The sequence below is a fragment of the Phocoena phocoena genome, chromosome 7 (assembly GCF_963924675.1).
Source record: "Phocoena phocoena chromosome 7, mPhoPho1.1, whole genome shotgun sequence".
Classification (NCBI taxonomy): Eukaryota; Metazoa; Chordata; class Mammalia; order Artiodactyla; family Phocoenidae; genus Phocoena; species Phocoena phocoena.
The window spans coordinates 282,431-304,182 of NC_089225.1; the positions used below are offsets into that span (position 1 = coordinate 282,431).

General features: G+C 54.9%; 1 protein-coding gene across 3 annotated transcripts in view; it reads right to left on the bottom strand.

Moving 5' to 3' along the window:
* The window catches only part of GLI2 (GLI family zinc finger 2), a 178,470-nt gene that overhangs the window by 35,562 nt on the left and 121,156 nt on the right, over positions 1 to 21,752 (bottom strand). For all 3 annotated transcript variants that reach the window (XM_065880225.1, XM_065880226.1, XM_065880227.1), the window contains exon 3: positions 602 to 804. In XM_065880225.1, the coding sequence (XP_065736297.1) occupies positions 602 to 804 (203 nt within the window). The remainder of the gene's footprint in view (positions 1 to 601; positions 805 to 21,752) is intronic.

The following is a 21,752-nucleotide window of genomic DNA, read 5'->3' on the forward strand; positions in this document are numbered from 1 at the left end:
GGGCTTCTCATTGTGGTGGCTTCTCTTGCTGTGGAGCATGGGCTCTAGGCACGTGGGCTTCAGTAGTTGTGGCACGTGGGCTCAGTAGTTGTCACTCATGGGCTCTAGAGCACAGGCTCAGTGGCTGTGGCTCGTGGGCTCTAGAGCGCAGCCTCAGTAGTTGTGGCACATGGGCTCAGTAGTTGTCGCTCGTGGGCTCTAGAGCACAGGCTCAGTAGTTGTGGCACGTGGGCTCAGTAGTTGTGGCTCACGGGCTCTAGAGCGCAGGCTCAGTGGTTATGGCGCACGGGCTTAGGTACTCTGTGGCATGTGGTATCTTCCCGGACCAGGGCTTGAACCCGTGTCCCCTGCACCAGCAGGCGGATTCTTAACCACTGTGCCACCTGGGAAGTCCTACGAATAGTTCTTTAATGAGCGCAAAAACCAATGCACCCCTGGTTCCCTTGTCTTGGACCACTCATTTATCGAAAGACCTACTGTTGATGGGGGGCAGGGAGGAAGGCCAGCCACTGACCATCCCACGGACAGCAGCTGAGGAATGACCAGCATTAGAGTTAGCATCCCTCCCCCGACCCCGCTGCCCCAGGCCCTCCCTACTCACCGTCCGCAGGGCTGAGGCCCCTGGCCGCAGAGATGGCGGGGTGCGTGGGGCTGCCGTGCACAGCGCAGAGGTACTGCTCCATGTGGGAGCTCACGTACGGGTGTGGGGCGTTGAAGGGGGACTCCCCAGGGCCGGCAGGGTGTGGGGAAAGTCGGATCAATGAGATATCCGAGATGACCGGGCTGCCACTCAGGGCGGGAGGCCTGCAGAGACAAAGGGGAACGTTTTAAGAAGGTGTGGCCCACCCAGGAGGATGCCCAGGGAACCCCGTTAAGGAGCAGAACCAAACGGGCGGTTGCACCTTTATTTATTCGGCAACATCCCCCGGTCACCCTCATACAGAGTCTCAAATCTCATACACTAGCCAGGAAATGCAGGTGGAAAGCTCCCGGGGCTGGTGCAGCAGCCCACCCACCCGTCTCATGTTGGTGATGGAATTCTGCACACACAGAGCTGGATTTGCTGGACCACAAGCTCGGCAGTCCACACACCTCTGCGAGTTGTCACCACTGCTTCCCCAGTGCCTGCTCAGGACCAGATGCATTAACAAGTAAGTCTCCGAAATGGACGAATGCCCGCATCCTACCAACTGGTATGAAAAACAGGCCATGAGAATACTAACACCAGGGGGAAGATACAAAGAGCTCATCTTCCTAACAGAACTGAGGAAAAGAGAAATCAGGAGATGCCCTGAAAGATGGAGAATTTGGGGCTTCCGTGGGACAATCCCTGCAGTGAAGCACTCAGCCATGGGATCGGCTGTAAAAGAGAAGATCAGGATTCAAGGAGCGTTTGGAAACGCTGAGCAGTCATGAAAATTTTGGAATATCATTCCAGCTTTCCTTACATGGAACTCCTTCTCATGTTCCCAGAGTATCGCTTCTCTGACGCCCACTGACCATCGGGCACGCAGCTGGCGTGGTCCCCTGGGCTAGGGCTGGTGTGGCCGCGGCCCATTTCTATGGTCAGCCCTGCTTAGCTCAACAAAAGGACAGGCCTGCTCCCCGGGGGCCTCCAAGCAGCTGTTAGCATGTTAGTTACAGGGGTATTTTGAGGTCATCTACTCCAAAACTTGCCCATATTAAAGTAAAAATCAGACTGGGGCAAGCTGCTGTGAAAGCACAACTAAGTCACTGGAACCAAATCTAAAGATTTCATTTTCGATTTTTCAGAAAATAGGGGCCTCTCTGTGACTTGACACAGTGCAAAGAATATGTGTTCAAATCAGACCAACCTGCATTAATCTCAGTCACTATGGAGAACAGTATGGAGGTTCCTTAAAAAACTAAAAACAGAGCTACCATAGGACCCAGCGATCCCACTCCTGGGCATATATCCAGAGAAAACACTAATTTGAAAAGGTACATGCACCCCAATATTCATAGCAGCACTATTTACAACAGCCAGGACATGGAAGCCACCTAAATGTCCATTGACAGATGAATGGATAAAGCAGATGTGGTACATATATAAAACGGAATATTACTCAGTCATAAAAAATAATGAAATAATTCCATTTGCAGCAACATGAATGGACCTAGAGATGATCACACTAAGTGAAGTAAATCAGACAAATACCATATGATGTCACTTAAAATTGAAATCTAAAAAAGTGATACAAATAAACTTATTTACAAAATAGAAATAGACTCACAGACATAGAAAACGAAGTTAGGGTTACCAAAGCGGAAAAGTAAGGGGAGGGATAAATTAGGAGTTTGGGATTAACAGATACACTCTACTATACATAAAATAAATAAACAACAAGGACCCAGTGTATAGCACAGGGAACTATACTCAATATCTTGTAATAACCTATAATGAAAAAGAATCTAAAAAAAAAGAATATATATGTATATATATAACTGAGTCCCTTTGCTGTATACCTGAAACTGACAGAACATTGTAAATGAACTATATTTCAATAAAAATTTTAAAAAAGAACCTTAGCCTTCATCAGCTCAGTTACTCTGAGCAAGTAACTTAACCTCACCAAGCCTCAGTTTCCTCATCTGTAAAATGGGGATAACAACAGTGCCCATTTCCTAGGGTTGCCATGAGGATGAAATCCCCCCAAATGGCGCCTGAGACACAGCCGCCAGTCAATAAGTGAGAGTTGTTATTACTGCATTAGTACCACTCTTTGAGGGCAAAATCCAGATGTGCCTGGGAAGCCCTCAAAACCTTGACGTTGGATGTGTGAAAAAGTGCTGTGAGAACCGGTTACTTCAGAGAGGGCATGACTTGTCCACGGGCTGGAGCACGCCAGAGCTAATTACTGATTATGTGCAACAGGGCATGAAAACTGTGCTTATGACACAGTGCGAACCAGGACCCAAACAGGTGACATCCAGATGTCTTAACATCTGGGTTACACAAGCTCCGTGCTCAGAGGCCGCTCTACAGGCCTGGGTGTATGCATTCTGCTACTTTATTTTCGAGCTTTTGCAGATGTAATTGCAACGGATGTGCTGATCCAATGAACCCGCCGGGGCACTTCCACGCTGTGGTGTTTTCAGCCATGCCAATTCTTGGCCTACCTGTACCCTATACCGCGTCAGGGCAATTCCTTCTCTTCCCTGCAAGCCTCGGTCAAGGGACCCCGGTGGTCAGTGGTGCTCTCCCTGAAACCCCTTCCCCTGACATGAGGTCTCTGCTCCCCCTGGGGGGTATGGTTCCCATCTTAGGTGGGCAGGTGTGTTTCCCAGGCAACCAGGGAGCAGGGCGTGTCCCAGGCACTGCTGCATCAAGCATCTGGCAGGCAACTGTTACCTCGCAGGTGTTCAGAGGTATCTTCAGAGCCAGTGATGGTGACACATCTGTGAACCAGGCACTGAGCCTGGCAGAAGGGAGCCTCTGCCATCAGTCACAGCCTCCAGCTATCCTATCCTCACTCACAGGCCGCCATTAGAGGCCAGGCCACCTGTGAGGAAACTGCACTGAGTGCCAGGGACGAAAGCAGTGGCTCCGCTTTGGGCCACAGAGGCCACAGGGGAGAAGAGTGAGTAAGCGATGCGTCTCCTGTCCCGAGAGCCTTGGTCCACCACTGGGCACTCAAGGCAGGGTAGGTTTCAGGGCCCACAAGATGCTGGCCAGGTTCGAGGGCAGGGCAGCCTGGCGTTACTGAAGCTGGTGGCCCTAAGTGGCCTGGCCAGGCCTCCCTAGCAACACGTCACCCTGTGGGGTGCAAGGACCACAGCTAAGGCCCCACAAGACAAGCCAGTGATTATGTGGGGATTTAAAGGAACACATGGAGGGTACACGGTGGCCCTGGTCTGTCCAAGGTGACTCCCATCCCACCGGCCAAACAGGAGGCTGGAGGGGGTCTTGTCGTGGCAACGTGCACCCCGCTGTGGGGCTGCCTGGCGGGGCCGGAATCAGTGCAGCCTCAGCAGCTGGGCCCGGAGGTGGCAGGTGGGGGCCGAGTCCCCATGCTGAGAAGCTGGGACTTTTATCTCTACACCTCTGCTACCACCCTTTGGAGGAGAGTGACCTCTGTTATCCCCTTCCCATCACATTATTCTCCAAGGAAACGGAGAGGAGCTCGAGGTTCTTCCAGGCCACGCCCCTCCCCACAGGGATGCTGACTTCAGAACAGCAGCCCGTGATGATGGCCAGCCTAATGGCCGCCGGGAGGAGACGTGAAAACTCTGGCACCAACAATGCACCTCACCCACGAGGGCTCTGAGTCCAGAGATGGAGGTCACCCCACAAGCCGTGTGGCCAGAGACGCAGGCCGGGACTCAACCCAAGCTGCCTCACTGCCGGGACGGTGCCGCCCTCAGCCCAGGCTCTCCCTGCCCCAACAGGGAACAGTCGAGGACTCCTTGTCCCCTTGGTGTGACACAGCAGGAAGCTCGGAGAGGCCACTGCCTGCCCCTAAGCAGATTTGACAGGGGATGGCCGTGAGGTGGGTTAGGTAACAACAGAGCTGATGAAAGGGTGCACAGAACAGCCCCTGCCCTTCCGGTGCCAGGCCTGGGAGTGGGGTCTGGGCCAGCAGAGCCTCCCGGGGGGACAGAAGCAAAGGTGAGTCCTGGCAACGCAGAGCACAGCTGGGTTCTGGAGCCTGTCCAGGGGGACCCAGGTCAGCGTCCGGAAGCAGTGGGACAGGGCCAACCCCGATCCTTCCCACTTAGCTGGGTGGCCGCAGCCAGGATGCTGTTCCTCTCTGGTGCCTCTCCAGGTGGTAGACAAAGACCAGCGCTGGGCACATGGTAGGGGGTTCACAGCACTAAGCCCCTTCCTTCCCTTTTCAGCAACAAGCCAGCTCGGGGCGCGCAGTGTCTGCTGACCTGGGCCTGCGGGACCCAAGACAACAGGCCCATTAACACAGCTACAGACGACTGTTGAGACACCTCCTCTGGGAAGCCTCCTTAGATGTCCCCTCTGCATGGCACCGCTCGGCTGTGCCCTGACCTGGCATTTCCGTAAGACTGGGTGCCAGCTGCCACGGGGTCACATGCATGTATTTCGTTTACTAATCTAAATTTAAAAATCCACAAAGTAGGCACCTTATGCCCATTTTACAGATGAGAACACTCTCAGAAAGGCTAGGTCCCTTGCCGAAGGTCACTCAGAGAGCAAGTATCGGAACTACAACAAATCCAGGCGGGTCTGGACCCGAGCCTGTACCTGGGCCCGTCCCCTGGCAGAGAAGCGGGTGCTCTGGCGGGTGCAGGATCAGGGAGGTGGCGGCGGCACCGGGGAAGAAAAGAACTTACCCCCCCATCCCCCGCCCCGCTCCAGCTCCCTCTATCCTCACCCCCACTCCCATCCCATCACCACGCACAATCAAGTCAGCTTTCAGGAGGGAGAGGGAGCCTCTCCCTCACACTGTGTTGTGAAGGACTGATAGGCTCCAGGGTCACAAATGTTCCAGGGGACTGTCATTTTAACAGACCAAACAAAGCCGAAGGAATGAATCTCAAATGGCAGAATTTGAAGCATTAGGAATGCATCCGAGGGACCAGGGGCCTTCCCAGCAGCCCTGAAATCACAGCAACACAGCCACCCTTCAAGGCTGGTCCTTCAGGGACCAGAGCTGCTCTTTCTTGGACACTTGCCCCATCCCGCCTGACAGACAGTCCCCACACAGGCGGTGCTATCAGTGCTGGGGAACCAAGAACAGTGCCATCGGACCTACCAGGCAAGGCAGATGCCGTGAAATCGGAGCTGCTGCTTCAGGCCACCCCTCAGCCACAGCCTCCCTTTCTTCTTCCATTTCCACGCTGTGGGCTGCGGGATCCCAACCCTAGTCTTTTTTTTTTTTTTTTTCCAACCCTAGTCTTAGCCGTGGCCCATCCAGGCCTTGAATTCTGGCAACTGGGCAGAGACTCAAGGAAGGGACCTTGAGGATGGGAGGAGGGACCAGATGTGTGAGCTCATTTTAAAAGATGGTCACGTTCTCCAGGGCTGCAGGCACACACGTGTGCCCACTCACACGCCTGCAGGCCTCAGTCAACCGGACCGGTGAAGTCAGCCTTTCTGCAGGCGGCTCGGTTTGGACCTTTATGCATGGCCTTCTACCCTTCGGTCCAGCTCTGAGCTCATCGGAGCCTGGCTCTATCAACTGTTTCTTCCCATATTTGTTAATCTTCCCAAGAAAATTGCCCCAAGCCCTTGCTCTGTTCCCAGCGACCTGTAGGGAGCTCAGAGCCCAAGTGGAAGAGGCACAAACACAAATCAGTTTAAAGATTCCAGCAGAGGAACAAATTCCCTAACTCTGCCTCAGAGGTGACCTTGAGCTGGGCTCTGAAAGATGAATAGGAGCTCATGAGCACATTGCAAATAAAGGAAGCAGCAAGTGCAGGGAAAGGCTAGAGCATAAGAACGTGTGTTTGAAGGTTATATCTTGGGGGGAGCAGCAGAGCCCAATCTGCTGCTGGGTGGGCGATCTGTGTTGGACCCACTTCCCTTCTTCTGCTGTGGGTGGGCGACATGTAGCCTGTGCCCTGACGATCAGACGTTCCATATCCCCAGGCACCATCAGAGATGGGCATGTGCCCCAGACAGCCCCTTTGGCTGAAATCTTTGGGAAAGAAGTATGCTCTGTCCACAGAGGTTGCTGTGTGGGTGGAGCCACTGGGGGCCCTGAAGGGAGAGGTCAGGAACAGAGATGATACACAAACATCAGAGCTGAACGCCGTGGAACCAGTTTTTTGAATTGAGCCCCTGGAGAGGGATCTGGCTTTGCCAGAAGCTGGTACCCTCGGCCTTTTCAGTTCTCTGAGCCAATGCATTTGTTTGTTTGTTTCAACCAGTTTCAGCTGACTTTTTCTGTCTTAGGCAACTGCCAGGGCCTGTCAAGGCGAGCCTTGACTAATCAGCCTTCCCCTGCCCGGAGTGATCCAGGGGCCCGGCTTCCCGCAAGGCAGACCAGATCCGTAGCTCCTTGGGCCTGTGCACCCTCTGGCCTGCAGGCATCCTGTCCATAGCTGCTGGGCGGCACGGGCAGCTGTGCTGGCCCTTCCGTTTGTGTGTGTGTGTGTGTGTATGCGTGCACGTGTGTGTGTGTGTGTGTGTCCTCCTCCCTGGAGGCAAGCCCAGCAAAGGGCCTCTCCTTAGCAGGTTCTTTCCTGTTTCCCTCCCTCCCTCCCTCTTGGGAGGGCCCTGCCGACCCCTGGACAAGATTTCAGGGCTAGGCCACCAGCCGGGCGAAGAAAGGAGGAAAAGGGACCAAGCAAGTGCAGAGCTAGCTGGCCGGTTGCCGTTCCAGCCTAAGTGGGCGCTGCTGGGGACGCTATTCCTGAACACGTGGTCAACATTCGCTGGACGCCAATGGCGTGCGGCATGTCCAGCAACTCCGCAAGGCAGGTCGTATTGCCCCCATTGCAAAGAGGAGGAAACCCGAGGCTCGGGCCAGTTAGGAGCCTCGCCCGAGGTTGCAGAGCTGTAAGGGGCCGAGCGCCTTTCTGACTCTGGGAAGGCAGACTCAGCCCTCTGACGTCCCCAAGAGCGTACGCACGGACAGGCAAGCTCCCGCCACAGCTGTTTCTGCCCCTGACAAGCCCTGCCTGGTGTCCCTCTGCAGACACGGCCTCAGCTGGACCCTGGGGGCAGGGGCGCAGGTGGAGGGGAGCTGCTCACACAGGCGGGCAGAGCCTGGACTCTGGGCGTCAATTACGGCTCTGTCCCTGCTTGTGGGCCTCAGTCGTGCTATCCGCCCCCTGGCTGGCAGGATGGGGCGGATGGGAGAGGGAAAGAGCTCAGTGTGGAAAGTGCATGCTGCGTTCCTGGGCGCCTAGTAGGTGCTCGGGCTGTGCCCACCGTCTCTTTTCTTAGATTTAACAGATGAGCAAATGGAGGGAAGTCAGAGGGTGGCGGAGTGGCCCCAGTCTGCGTCCCCCAGCATTCAGCCCCAGGCCCCTTCCCATGTGCTGGCACAAAAGTTTTGCAGGCAGATGAAAGGGACAGGCCAGGGCGCTGGGAACCCTGCACGTCCGTGTGTATCTCAGCCTGAGCTGGCTGGGCGTGAGCGCGCACGCCTAGACCCTTGAGGACGGGCACCATCCCTGGGCGCTGGCCCGATGGGGTGCGTTCCTAGAGGGTGTTGGCTTCCGCCAGGCTTGGGAGTGGGCTGGGGGGGCAGAGTGAGCCTTCACTGGTGGGAGGAGTGGGGGGGCGTCTGACCCCCAGCACAGCCTGAGCCAAGGCGCGGGGGCAGGAACCAACGTGCTCCTTAATTCGGGGAGAGGAGGGGACAGATGTGCAGGGATTCGTGCCCCTGGCCCCCACCCACTGCGCCTGTTTGGAGAGGAGGGAGAACAATGCCGTGCTGACTCACCCAGACTCAGCACGAGCTGTCAGGGCAGCATCTCCCGCGCCGGGTCAGAGGCTGGGAGGAAGCACCCTTGGCCACCCAGAGGCACTCCTTCTGGAGGCTTTGTTCAAAGACCTTTTCTTGTGCGGGGCAGTAGGGCCAGACAGGCAGGAATAAGCCCTTCACATCCCATTTCACAGACAGCATGACTGACACCCAAAGCGACAGTTGGGACAGCCACAGCGAGGTCGGTGGGAACAGCAGGACCAGAACACTGAGACCCGGGTGCTGGGCATCACCCTCTCCTCGCCTGGTCCAGGGCCCTGGGCATCACCCTCTCCTCGCTTGGCCTAGAGGTGACCCACGGCCCTCGTGGCAGCAGGAGACCACACACCTGTGAGGTCCAGCACCCGTGCCCCGCTGCATTCCGCGTGCCCCTGGCGGCCCCCTCTCTGGTCCTGCGCCCTGCCTCACTCACTTCTCACAGCGCTGGCCCTGGACGCCTGCCTGTTTCTCCACTCCTCTACTTCTCCTCTTCATCCCCACCCTGCCCCGGACACAGAGGATGGCTCCTTCCCTGGACCCTGGGCACGTCCATCTTGGCTGGTCATGTGGCGATGAGCTCACATGGGGTCTGTCTCCCCTCTGGAGAGGCAGCCCCAGGAGCAGGCTGTAACTGTGGGGCAGAGGCCGGAGGGATGCGGCCATAAGCCAAGGAGCGCCAGCCGCCCCCAGAGGGTGGAAGAGGCCAGGAAGCGACTCTCCCCCAGAGCCTGCTTTGGGAGCACAGCCCTGCTGACATCTTGATTTCGATCCAGTGATGCTGTTTGGACTCTGATCTCCAGAACAGTGAGAGGATAAATTTCTGTTGTTTTAAGCCACGGAGTTTGCGGTAACTCGTTAGGAGCCAGGAAGGTGTGTCGTGCCTATCGTGCTGGGGTGGAGGAGGTCTTTGGGACGCAGCAGGAACTGCTGTCATTACTGTCCCATTTCTTCCGAGAAGGTCAGGTCTACAGGGAGCAGGGCCGGCGTGTTACTTCCTGGAGGAGCCCTGCACCCCTCAATGGGTGCTACATCAGTGGCCAGTGGGCAAGGAAGAGGGAGGAGCTCCCCTCCAGGCTGGGAGGGCACCGGAGCACTAGGTCCCATCCCCCACGTCACAGGGCACCGTCACAGGGCACTGGAGCGTGCCTTCCCGACAGCCGCCCAGATTACACGGTCACCAGCCTCCCTTAGCTTAGCATAGCACGCCCTGCACACACCCCAACACACCCACCCTGCCCACCCTGGGGACCGCGTGTGCTCGCACCATGCACCGGTCCTGCCTTTGGGCTGAGATGTACCACCCACCAGGATCCCAGGGCCATGGGTGGGGTCGGCGGGCTCAGTGTGGGGAGGCCAGGACCCTCTGCTGTTGCCAAGCCGCTCAGGGCCAAGCATGCACTTTCACAGACACACCAGGCAGGTGGCCTTGGGCCCACTGATGTGCCAGAAAGCAAATGAATTCCCCGAAGCTGGCCTTGCTGCTCTTCCCCAAACTGGGGCTCCTCAGCACCTGGGAGGCAGGGCGGGCATGTGTCTGCTTTCACAGGCACCCTTGCATAGCAAGGCTGCTGCCCTTGGCCTACGAGCAGATAGGAACAGAGCTCCATCGCGCCCCGCTGGGTGGAGTTCAATCTCCTCTCCAAGGCTTTTTTAAAAAATAAACTTATTTATTTATTTCTAGCTGCGTTGGGTCTTTGTTGCTGCGCGCAGGCTTTCTCTAGTTGTGGCAAGGAGGGGCTACTCTTCATTGCGGTGTGCGGGCTTCTCGTTGCAGTGGCTTCTCTTGTTGTGGAGCACGGGCTCTAAGTGCGTGGGATTCAGTAGTTGTGGCACGCTGGCTCAGTAGTTGTGGCTCGCGGGCTCTAGACCACAGGCTCAATAGCTGTGGCACACGAGCTTAGTTGCTCTGCAGCATGTGGAATCTTCCTGAACCAGGGCTCGAACCCGTGTGCCCTGCATTGGCAGGCGGATTCCTAACCACTGCGCTACCAGGGAATCCCCTCTTCAAGGCTTTTGTTTGTTGGTTTTGTTGTTTCTTGCTTGTCTCCTTTTTTTTTGTGTGTGTATGAAACTGTACCTTGGCAAGGTTGCTTACCACCTTTTTCACACATTAATTTTAAAAGTTCCAGAAATCAAGTCCTTTTCAAAATATACTAAGGGGGTTTGCAACTGTAAAGAGAGGTGCAGTGAATTCTCTTGGTAATCACTGGAGAATTGCCTCTCCCCAAATCAGAGACCAACCTGCACATTCTGGTGCATCTGGGCTGCATCCTGTCCACGTGGTGAGGCTCTGAAAACCAGCAAAAAGGACACCTGTCAACAGGAGCTGGACCAAAGCAGCCAGCCATTCACTGATTTTGTTCCTGTGGTCACGCATCATTCCCTCTGCCAGCCTCAGAGTATGGGCCTCTGATGATGCTGGGTGGGGAGCTGGAGGTCGGAGGAAGACTCGGCCAGGACCCCGCTCCCAGGAAGTGGGGCAGGTGGCTGCCAACCTGACTGACATGTGCTGAACCAGGGGTGTCTGGTCAACCCTGACATTCCCCTGCCTTTGAAGCCCCCCTCCCACGCACAGATCTCAGCGAAGGGCATGAGTGTCCATGAGGCCGTGGTGATGACAAGATGTTCGGAAAAAGACACCCCCACAAAATCACAAACGCTGGACTATGTATAAGACCCAAGACATGGAAGCAACCTAAATGTCTATCGACGGATGAATGGATAAAGAAGATGTGTCACATATATACAACAGAATACTACTCAGTCATAAAAAAGAACGAAATAAGGCCATTTGCAGGAACATGATGGACCTAGAAATGATCATGCTAAGTGAAGTAAGTCAGACAGGGAAAGACAAATACCATATGATATGCTTATATGTGTAATCTAAAAAAATGATACAAATGAACTTACCTACAAAACAGAAACAGACTCATAGACACAGAAAACAAACTTATGGTTAGCAAAGAGGAAAGGTGGGGGAGGGATAAATTAGGAATTCGGGATTAACAGATACACACTGATATACATAAAATAGATGAACAACAAGGTCCTACTGCATACACAGGGAACTATATTCAACATCTTGTAATAACCTATAATGGAAAATAATCTGAAAAAGACATATATGTAACCGAATCACTTTGCTGTACACATGAAACTAACACAATACTGTAAATCAACTATACTTCAATAAAACAAAATCACCATGCTGGGACCTCTGGGATCAGGGAGGGAGCATGGACACTGACTGCAGCCTACAAACAGTATACAAGGTGCTGGAGCAGAGAGAGGGGTGGGAAGGAAAGGATTCATTCACTCTGCTGGGGCAATCTGAGAAGGCTTCCTGCAGGAGGTGGCATCTGAGCTGGGCCTCGACTCTTACAGAGGAATGGAAAGGAGGCAGTGAGTGGTGCAGGCTTGGTGTTTTGAGACAGGAGAATAGCTGAAAAAAGGGTGGGTCAAATCGGGGAATAGGTAGCAGAGTCCTAGGGCTGAAGGTCAGACCAGACAGCTGGGTGGGGCGAGAGCACGTGGGGAAAACCATGAAGCAAATGTTGGTAACCTGAGCCGGGTTTTAAAAGGAACTTCCCGTCACCCAGACACTTCATCATGGGAGCAAAGAGACTGTGCACAGACTGGGAGAGGATATTTGCACCAGAGATAACCAACCACAAAATGAGTAGCCTTAATATATAAAAAGCTTAGTCAAATCAATAGGAAAAAGACAACTCCATAGAAAAATGGGCAAAATAGCTGAACAGGCATTTCACAAGCAGGAAACATTATTGGCCAAGAAACATATGAAAGGATGTAGTCAGCATCATTAGTGATATGGGAAATAAAAAAATCGAATCACAGGAGATGCCATTTAAGCAAAAATTAAAATGTGGATGACATCACCCTGATAACAAGGGTGCCGAGCAGGCTGAGCCCTCAAACACTGCTGGTGGGAGTGGCTCGGCAAAAAATCTGGCAACATCGAGGAGGGTTAAAACGTGACTCCCCCATGACTCAGCAATTTCATTCTCAAACACACATTTAATCTAAGGAATGGGTGGTACGTGAGTCCCGGAGGATGGTGCTAGAGCTTTCACCGCAATGATGTTCAAAATAGCAAAAGCACAGACGCATCCCAGGTGCCTGTCAGTCCAGACTGCTTCAGAGCAGTGAGGATTAATGAATTAAGAGCCCCACGCACCAATGGGATGATTCCCTGGAACATTCCATGACCTGTGAAAACCAGGTTCCCCAAGAATCCATCTGCAATGATTCTATTTATATAGAATTGCTCTATTTATATAAAGCACACAGAGCAAACCCAAACAATGTATTATTACAAGAGCTAGACATCAGGTACAACTGTTACAGACGCAGGAGGTGATAACTCCAAGTCCCAGAAGGTGGTGGAGGGGGAGCCCCGGGGCAGGACCCTGGAGGGCCACATGGGGCCTCAAAGGTGCTGGCACATCCCCCGTTCCCAGGCAGAGCAGGGGACAATGGTCATTAATACTCTTTACATCGTAACCATGCATTTACTATCCTTTTGTACGTCTTCGGTGTAATAAGATCAGATTTTTAAAAAGGATGGCTGGGTAGAAGCTGGCCTCTGGTTAGAAGCTGGCCGAGCGGACGGGGGTTCTGGGGTGGGGAGTGGAGAGACCGCAGGGCTGTTGTAGAGAACCTGTGTGGGCTGCTAGAAGGGTTTGAGGGTCCAGTGGTTGTCTCCAGGGTCACCCAGTGGGCTCATCTTGGCTGCTCCAACTCTCTGCTGCCAGGTTCCCTCCCAGCCAGCCCCAGCCCCAGCCCCTAACCCTAACCCCAACCCCTAACCCTAACCCTAACCCTAACCCAACCCTGCTTTGCGACCGACACACATCTGTATACACATGCAATCCTTCCGACCCTCCACTCACCCCGTTCCCATCCCAGACATGCACGTTCCGCCAGACCTAGCTGAGCACCAGCTCTCAGTTGTCACTCCCCGAGCAGGGCAGACCCATAATAAAGAAATCACTGTGTCCAGCTGATGAAGAGCAGATTTCTTACTAAGTAAACACTGATGTTTTGGTAGGGAAATTAGGTTATAAAATTGCACCTACAAAGGAGGCCATACAGATGGACTTGGTTAAGCTCTAGCCACACAGGCAATGGGGGTTAATTCAGTCACCCACCCTTTATCACACTTTCTTCTCGGAGCACAAGGATGGGAATGTGGTCAGTGTTTTCAAACATACAAACCCAAAAAAGGAGAAAAAACAAGAGTAAGTTATCAAGGAGCCTTTTCTCCTAGCAAAGGGATGACTTGTGCAGAGCTGGGGGGTGGAGGGGAGGTGGTGGGCTCCAACCACCTGTCTGGGGAGCCGTGCCGATTAGCCATCCCCCGTCCAGGTACCTGAGGTGCGAGCTAGCCTCCGGGTATGTGGGTCCTGCATCTGTAAGAGGAGCCACCCTTGGCTGAGCACAGCTGAGAAGAATCTTCCAGAAAGTCACGGCTTTATGGGGACGGTCCCATCACAGGGCAAAATGCAGGGCGCTGGAGGGGGAACCACGGATGGGAGTGAGACACTTGGTCTTGAGGTTGGGGGAGGGGCTTTGTTAGGCTTCCCTAGGGGTCTGAGCTTAAGCAAGGAGAACAGGCCTGGCCGGAGGGTGGGCTACACGCAGGGAAACTCCTCCACGGTGAGAATTCTTCCACTCTGGCCTGGCCAGCCAACGTGGTGTGAGGAATTTCCTTTCCCGGATGCCTGTCAAAATGAGATGGATAATCCCAAAGAGTTTAGATAAGACATCTCGTCTTCTTAGAGGGGGGTGGGCTATCAATTTCTACCCAGCTTTGGTGTCCATTAGTGTGTACTTTGAAAAGTGTCCGGGAGTCGAGGCCCCTCACTGGAACAAGGGCAACTCTGGGGCTAACAGTGGGATGGGCAGAGGCAGGCCTCTGTGCCTTCCTGCTGACACATGCTTTCCGCTCCTGGTTTCCTGGTGCTCTGGGTTCCTCCGACCCCTCCTCTCCCACCTGCACACCACTCTGTAACCGCTCGATTTCCCCCACTCCCCCTCCCAGGCCACGAGCTGTCTGTGAGGACCCAGACTACACCTCCTTGGACCATATCCCCGGTGCAAGGCTGGCACATCACAGGCACTGGGTGAGTGTCGTGAAATGAACAAGTGCTAAGAACTTCCCCACTGAGTGAAGCAACAAGTAAACACTACTTTGCTTGTGTGGGACAGGTCAAGTTCACATTTCAGAAATACATCTCCTGGAAGGGGAAAATGAAGGAAGGAGATCACATGGTGCCAGACATATTTCTTCCCCGTGGGCCCTAGGGCACATAATTGGTGTAGCAATGCTGGCTGCATTGATGGAGGCTTGGAGAATGGCTGCAACAGGACTCAGGGGCAGGGCACTGCTCACGAATTCTCTCAACCAGTGCGGACCAAGGCTGGCAGGAGTGACCCCAAGTGACAGCACTTGGGACACAGATAAATCCAGCAAGAATGAATTAGGCTCAATAAACGGATGCATTCTGGGCACCGGCAGCAGCTTGCACCCAGAGTGAATGACATGGACTCGGAGAGTGGGAAAAGACCCCCCCCCCACCCAACGGCCAGTCTGTCCACCAACACCTGAAATTTTACTGTTAGTGATTAATTCCTTTGGATTGATTACAGCAAAGATAACACAGTGTAGCCCTAAGACCTACAATGAGATGCCTCTTCCTCTCCAAGGATAATCACAGCATAGAGAAGAGCTCAGGCTTGAGGGTCAGATCTCACTTTCTGGCTGAGTGATCTTGGCAAGCCCTTAAATTCTGGAAAGCTCCAATTTTCTGCTCTATGAATGGGGAAGAATATCACCCACCTTACAGGGCATTGAGAGGACTGGATCTAATATCTGCCCAGCACCCAGCAGAGTACCTGGAATGAAATGTGGTTTTCTTTCTGGTGTCAAAAGGAGAGTGGAAAGAACAAGCCATTGTCCAGCAATCACTGGGCACCAGGACCTGTCTTCTGTGCTTTATACTCACTCACTCACCTAATTCTCACAAGCACCCCATGTGGGCTACTGTTTTGTCTCCATTTTAGAGATGGGGAAACTGAGGCTCTGGAGGTTAACAGCTAGCCCAAGGATGTCAAGGGTATATAGATGGCATAGGACTTGAACCTTGGCCCCACCCTGTTCTCCTACATACTGGGGGTGTGGGATGGGAACTGTCCAAGATGACCGGGGCCCAGCGGGTCCGGAGGGGAACCAGAAAGATCACCTCTCAACCCTGCAGGACCTTTCCACCGGGCAGTGCCTCCCCACGCCTGCTCTGTGCACCCTCCCCTGCTGTAGGCCCACCTCATTTCTGCACATCAAGATTTGCTTCACTCCCGGGCCCCTCCTGCCCTCGGCTGACCACACAGGCGCTCTGCAAAGTCCAGAGTCAGGCAGCAACCCTTCTGCGAGGGCCGCCGTTCAGCAAAGATCAAAGAGTGGGCCGCCTTATCAGACACGCTCCTCATTAAACTTTTACGGGTGGATTCCATTATAAATGAGCTGTCCGACCCACGCCGCTGAGCACGATCCTGGAGCTGGGGATCTGAAGCTCTCAGAGGAGAGAGGCTTCTGCAGAGGAGTCGGGGCGGAGAAGAGCCCTCTAGGGTCAAGCTACCCGGGTTCAAGTCCCCGCTGTGCTACTTACTAGCAGAATGTCCCTGGAGACAGCGGTCACCCTCACCGTGCCTCAGTTTCCCCACATATCCAGCGGGAGTGACACGCTGCCTTTCTATGTGGTGTTGATGAGGGTCAGGTGACATAATCCAGAGGGCTGGACACAGGCTGCTGTGGCTGCATCTCAGTTAGTCTGAGCCCAGCATCCTGCCGCCCAGAGACAGGAAGGGACGTGCCTGGAGGTCTCTCTGAGGGCCACGCCCATCACCGGGAGCCAAGGCTCCACATCTATCTGTCACTCGGCCCTCAGACAGCCGAGCGAGGAGGGCGAGCTGCCCTACAAACTGCATAGTCCTGGGCTTTTCTGGGCTCCGTATCCACCTGCCGAGCAGTTCCTCTGAAGATGCGGTCAGCCACGTGGCTTTTAAGGAGCGCTCCCTGGAGACGGAGAGGCAGTGTGGGCCGAGGCAGGGGAGGACAAGGCCCCTGGTGGGCGACCGGGAGCCCCCCCAGCATCTTGGCCCGGGATCCAGGCGGACAAACATGCCCTTTGGAAGTTTCCTCCTTTCTTACATCTGTCGCTTGACAAAAGCACGCACATTTGCAGAGGGCAGAGAACGGTCTTCTGGAAACACAAACAAAGCCAGTCCTCTCTGAACCGTGAACCTGGCGTGTTGGGCCAAGAATCAAGAAGAAAATCTTCATGTATCTTTCTGCTCCCCTCGGTGGCTGGCTGAGGACAGAGTTGTCAGGGGCCCAGGACAATGCAGGTGAGTCACAAGCCGAGCCGACTGCGTGTTTATTACTCTCACGACGAGCCTGTGCCGTTCTGATGGAACACTGACCTTGGCAAAAGCCATCTTCAAATCCCCTCAGACCTGACCGTTCATGAGCTCAGCCAGCAATAGCCAAGAAACTACCTTCTTGAGGGAAGTGGGGAGGACCATCCCCACTGATATGCAGTCGCCAGGACGAGGTAGGGTCCGGCCATCCTGAACAGCTCTGATGGGGGTGGGGTGGGGGACAATGTACACGCGTGACGGAGTGGCCAGAAGATGGTGGGAAGCGGAGGCCTTCACACCCACCAGCTGGCACTCCTTAAAGTACCTGGGACTTTATTATTTTTAGTTTTTTACCTGGGACTTTAAAGTACGTGTGGACTTTTCAAGAACTGATGGCTAAGTCCCGGAGCCATCTGTCCCTAGCAAGAGCCCTGCCCCCTTCCTTCTCCATGCAGGGTGGCCTTGGCTGTGACGGCTGGAGCACTGCTCGCCAATTACAGCTCAGGATCGGGTGATGTTCAGGTCTAGAATCCAGGCAGGTGCTGGGGGTCATGTATGTCAGAGGTCAGGTATGGAGACCGGCAAGTGGAGAGCGGCGGGGGACTGTCCTCCCTACGGTTCAGATGCTGTGGCCATCCCCTTCCCCCCCCCACCACCCCCCTCCAGCGTGCACACCTCCTTCCGCAGACTGAGAGTATGAAGAGATTTAGGTCAACTCGTGGGCATCTGTGAGTGGGTGATGAGGCGGAGCCAGGGGATGTTTAACACCCATACTGCAGAGTTGTTATCATGGAGAGAATGGGCCTAAAAGCCTGCGAGCTCTGACCCTGGACAACCAAAACACAGCTCTGGGCCCGCTTTCTTGGGTATAAAATAAGCAGGGTGGCCCCTAACTCTGGCCTGTGGGTGTCTATAAACAGGCATATTCCCAGGCCTCGCCTTAGTCTGAAAGAGCCAGAACTTCTGGGGTCGGGGCCTGGGAATGTGCATCTTTCAGACAAACCCTAGTTCAGATTTTCAGCCAGGTTTGAGAACTGCTCCACGAGCTGGTGTCTCTAACCCTTCTGGGCTGCGAGCAGTTGGAACTGGTCCTCTCTGAAGCCCCAGGGCAGGGCTCGGATGGGAAGGACCTCACAAGCAGGGTGAGGGGTTGAGATCTACCCAGTCTCCTGCACCAGGAACACAAGCTTCTACCCTCCCTGCAAACACGTGAGTTGGTCCTGGCCCAAGGCAGCCCTGACTCCCGCACACACCGAGGAGGTAGGGGGGGCTCCAGCTGAGGGCCGTACCGTGCCCCGCCTCAGCCTCGGTCCCCACGTTACCCGCTGAGCCTGTTTCCAAGGGGCAGGGGTAGGAGGGGATCCAAAGAGCTGTTCCCTGCTAGCGGTTACCAGGTGATGGAGAGACTGCAGGACATTCTCCCCTGCCCTTGAGAACGGACTCTCGGAGACTCAGGAGCACGTCCCCACGGGGGGGTCAGGGTCACAGGAAAACCACACCTGACCAGCAAGAACATCCCCCAACCATCTGTCTCCCCATCACCTGTGATTTATGCAGGTGACAGGTGCCGCTCCACGAGTCCAGTGTCATTTACCCTTCTGGAACCATCTGAGCATTAATAAGCCATGCAAGGCCGGTGGTGGGTTTGCACCTCCAGGAAGGTAGCTCTGGAGAGGGCTGGGGGGTGGGTGTCTAATAGGGAGCCGTCCAGATGGGAGGTACGGGGTGGGTTTCCACACCCTGGACCCACCGCCTGCTCCGCCCCCGTGTAGCTGCCTGTCAGCCGGTGTGCGGGCAGCCCTGGCCCGGCTCCTCCTCTGTCCCAACCACAGCGACAGCTGCAGCCGGTGTCCTTCCCACGCCCCTCCTTCAACAGCTCCTATGGTTACTCTGAAAATGAACCGGTCCACTGCCCCTCTGCTCCTGGTTGCCAAAAGGGTAAAGTCCAAATTCCTCAACTGGGGGGGAAAGAGACCCCTCCTCCCGCCATCCCCATTCTCCACCTTCCCGCAGCACGGCCCCCAGACAGCATCCTCTTCCAAGGTCACGCCACGGCCTGCTTCTGCCACAACGAACCTCTTTCTCTAATAACGACAGTAATCACAATCTTCCTTAACATCTACTGCATGTTTCCAAACTGCTCTAAATGTGCTCTTCCTATTACCCCATTTAATTTTCCAAATAACTCAGTAGATGGGGTAGGTACTATTATCATAAGCTTTTACAGATGAGAAAAGAGGTTCATCCATTCAGGCTGGTCAGGTAGTCACATCCCAAGGCTGCTGCGTCCAGCGCTGGGGTTCAAGCCCAGGTGCCCGGGCAGGGCCGGGGGCGGAGCGCTCCGCCCGGAGCCACGCCCACCGCGGCCAGGCGAGCCAATGGGCAGTGGTCCCGGGCGCCAAGCAGCCGCAGAGGCTCTGGCGACAGGACGGGAGACGACACCGCACGTCATTTGCTGCGCAACGTCTGCGTGATTAGACGCGTTTGGCGCCAGCGAGGAGGAGTGGCTACAGCAGGGGCTTGAGGACTCGGGCGCTGCGCCAGGCTCCGACCACACTGACCACCGAAGCCACAGCCAGGGGGCCCGTTTTCCTCCCAGGCTTTATCCTGTTTCCCACCTGGGGCACCCACCTGGGGGGATGAAGGGGTGGGCTTTCCAGGGCCCGAGGTTAGCCCTGAACACGTGCTGTGTCCCTCCTGTGGCCTGGGCAGGAGCCAACGTAGAGTTGCTGGGAGCGCATCCCAGCCAGAGGCGGGCTTTGGGGGCTGGGGGGCTGGGGTGCTGGGCCCCTCAACACTGGAGCGGAAGCAGGCAGGCCTACCGTGCAAGGGTGACCTGGGAGGGTCAGTGCACCCCTCTGGGCCTCAGCCTCTGCATCGGTAAGATGCATACTACAGCCCCATTTCACGGGGCCGTCAGGAGGGGCACCTAATAGCACACAACCAGGTTGCAGTGCAGAGCCTGGCCCCTGCAGGCCCTGCACAAATGATTGACACCTTTTATTGTCTTCTGCTGGGTGATGCCAGACTTGGCACTGGGGCTTGGTGATCACAAATGAGCCGAATAATGACATGCAGAGATGTCAGTGTTCTAATCCGGGAACCTCTGAATGCCACCTTCTATGGGAAAACGGACTTTGTAGATGGAATTGAGTTAATGATTGTGAGACAAGAAGGTGGTCCTGGATTTCAGGGCCCTAGAAGCAATCACTGCCATCCTTATAAGAGAGCCAGAGGGAGGAAACTCCTGCAGATGAGGAAGAAGTAGATGTGAGAAAGAAGCAGGAGGCAAAAAGGCGGTGTGGTGAGGGGCAGGGATCACAGGCAGCCTCCAGAAGCTGCAAAAGGCAAGGAAATGGATTCTCTCCAGGAGCCAGAAGCTTCCAGGAGGAAACCAGCCCTACCAACACCTTGATTTTAGGTCCAGAAGACTGACTTCTGACTTCTGTCCCCCACAGCTCTCTGAGGGTACATCTGCATCGTTTTAAGCCACCAAGTTGGAGACAGGCAGTTACAGCAGCAGGAGACAGCCCTACAAGTAAAGAGCCATCCAGGCCAGTGAGTGACAAGACCATTTCCACAGGCCTGCTGGCTGAGCCAGCCCACCCCTGCTGCCTGCCACCTCCACTTCCTGCTTCTCTGGGTGCCCCACCCATTCTCTGTCCTTCACTGGCCAGGAGGGAAGCAGGCCCTGGGATGGGACATGGCCTGTGTCCAGTCCTGACCTGGGGAATGGCAAAGCCTGGAGAAAACTTCGGGGGGGGGGCCACCTCCCAGCCACAGCTGTCTACTAGCTCAGGGAGTGACAGTACTGAGGGCCCCTGATTCAGTGCCAAGGTCCTGCTTGCAGCCGGAGCATCTCGAGCCTGTAATGTGTGTGTGATGTGTGTAATGTGTGTAATGTGTGAGGACTTCCCTGGTGGCGCAGTGGTTGAGAATCCGCCTGCCGATGCAGGGTACACGGGTTCAATCCCTGGTCCGGAAGATCCCACATGCCGTGGAGCAACTAAGCCCGTGCGCCACAACTACTGAGCCTGGGCTCTAGAGCCCACGGGCCACAACTACTGAAGCCTGCACGCCTAGAGCCCGTGCTCTGCAACGAGAGAAGCCACCACAATGAGCAGCCCGTGCACCGCATCGAAGAGTAGCCCCTGCACCGCAACGAAGAGTAGCCCCTGCTCGCCACAACTAGAGAAAGCCCGCGTGCAACAACGAAGACCCAATGCAGCCAAAAATAAATAAATAAATATATTAAAAACAAAACAAAACAAAAAAACCCCCAAACAAACGGTGGGCCTATCCTAGAGTCTCTGACTCAGCAAGTCTGGGCTGCAGCCTGAGACTCTGCATTGCTAGCAGGCTCCCAGGGGAGGCGGCTGGTCCAGAGGTTTGGGGGCAGTGCCCTAACAAAGGGCTAGATGAGCTTTCGTGAAGGAATCGTCTGGACCCATGCAGGGGACCTGTGGTCATACATGTGCTCCCAAGAGCGAGGCCAGCATGTGGCCGAGGGCCCGGGCTCAGGAGGCAGTAATTAGATTCCAAACTCTCTCACTCCCTCAGTGGGGGCCCTAAGGATGAATTATTTAACCTCTCTGTGTTGCCTCAGTTCCTTCATCTGTAACATGGGGCTGACATGACATGCATATCTTTTAGGGTTGAGAGGATTAAGCAAGATGAACACAGGAAGTGTTTACAGCAGAGCCTGTCCACAAGGTCAGAGTTATGTCGAGAAACGGCAGTCGTCAATGGTGACGTCTTCTTACATCTCTGTCGTTGCCCCTAGGTATGTGGGGACGTGGGAGCCAGGATGCTCCCCTGCAGTGATGCACACCTGCCTGCACGCTCCTCCAGGGAGCTCTCAGCAGTGTGCATGTCTCTGACCAGCACAGGGCCCCTTGTGAG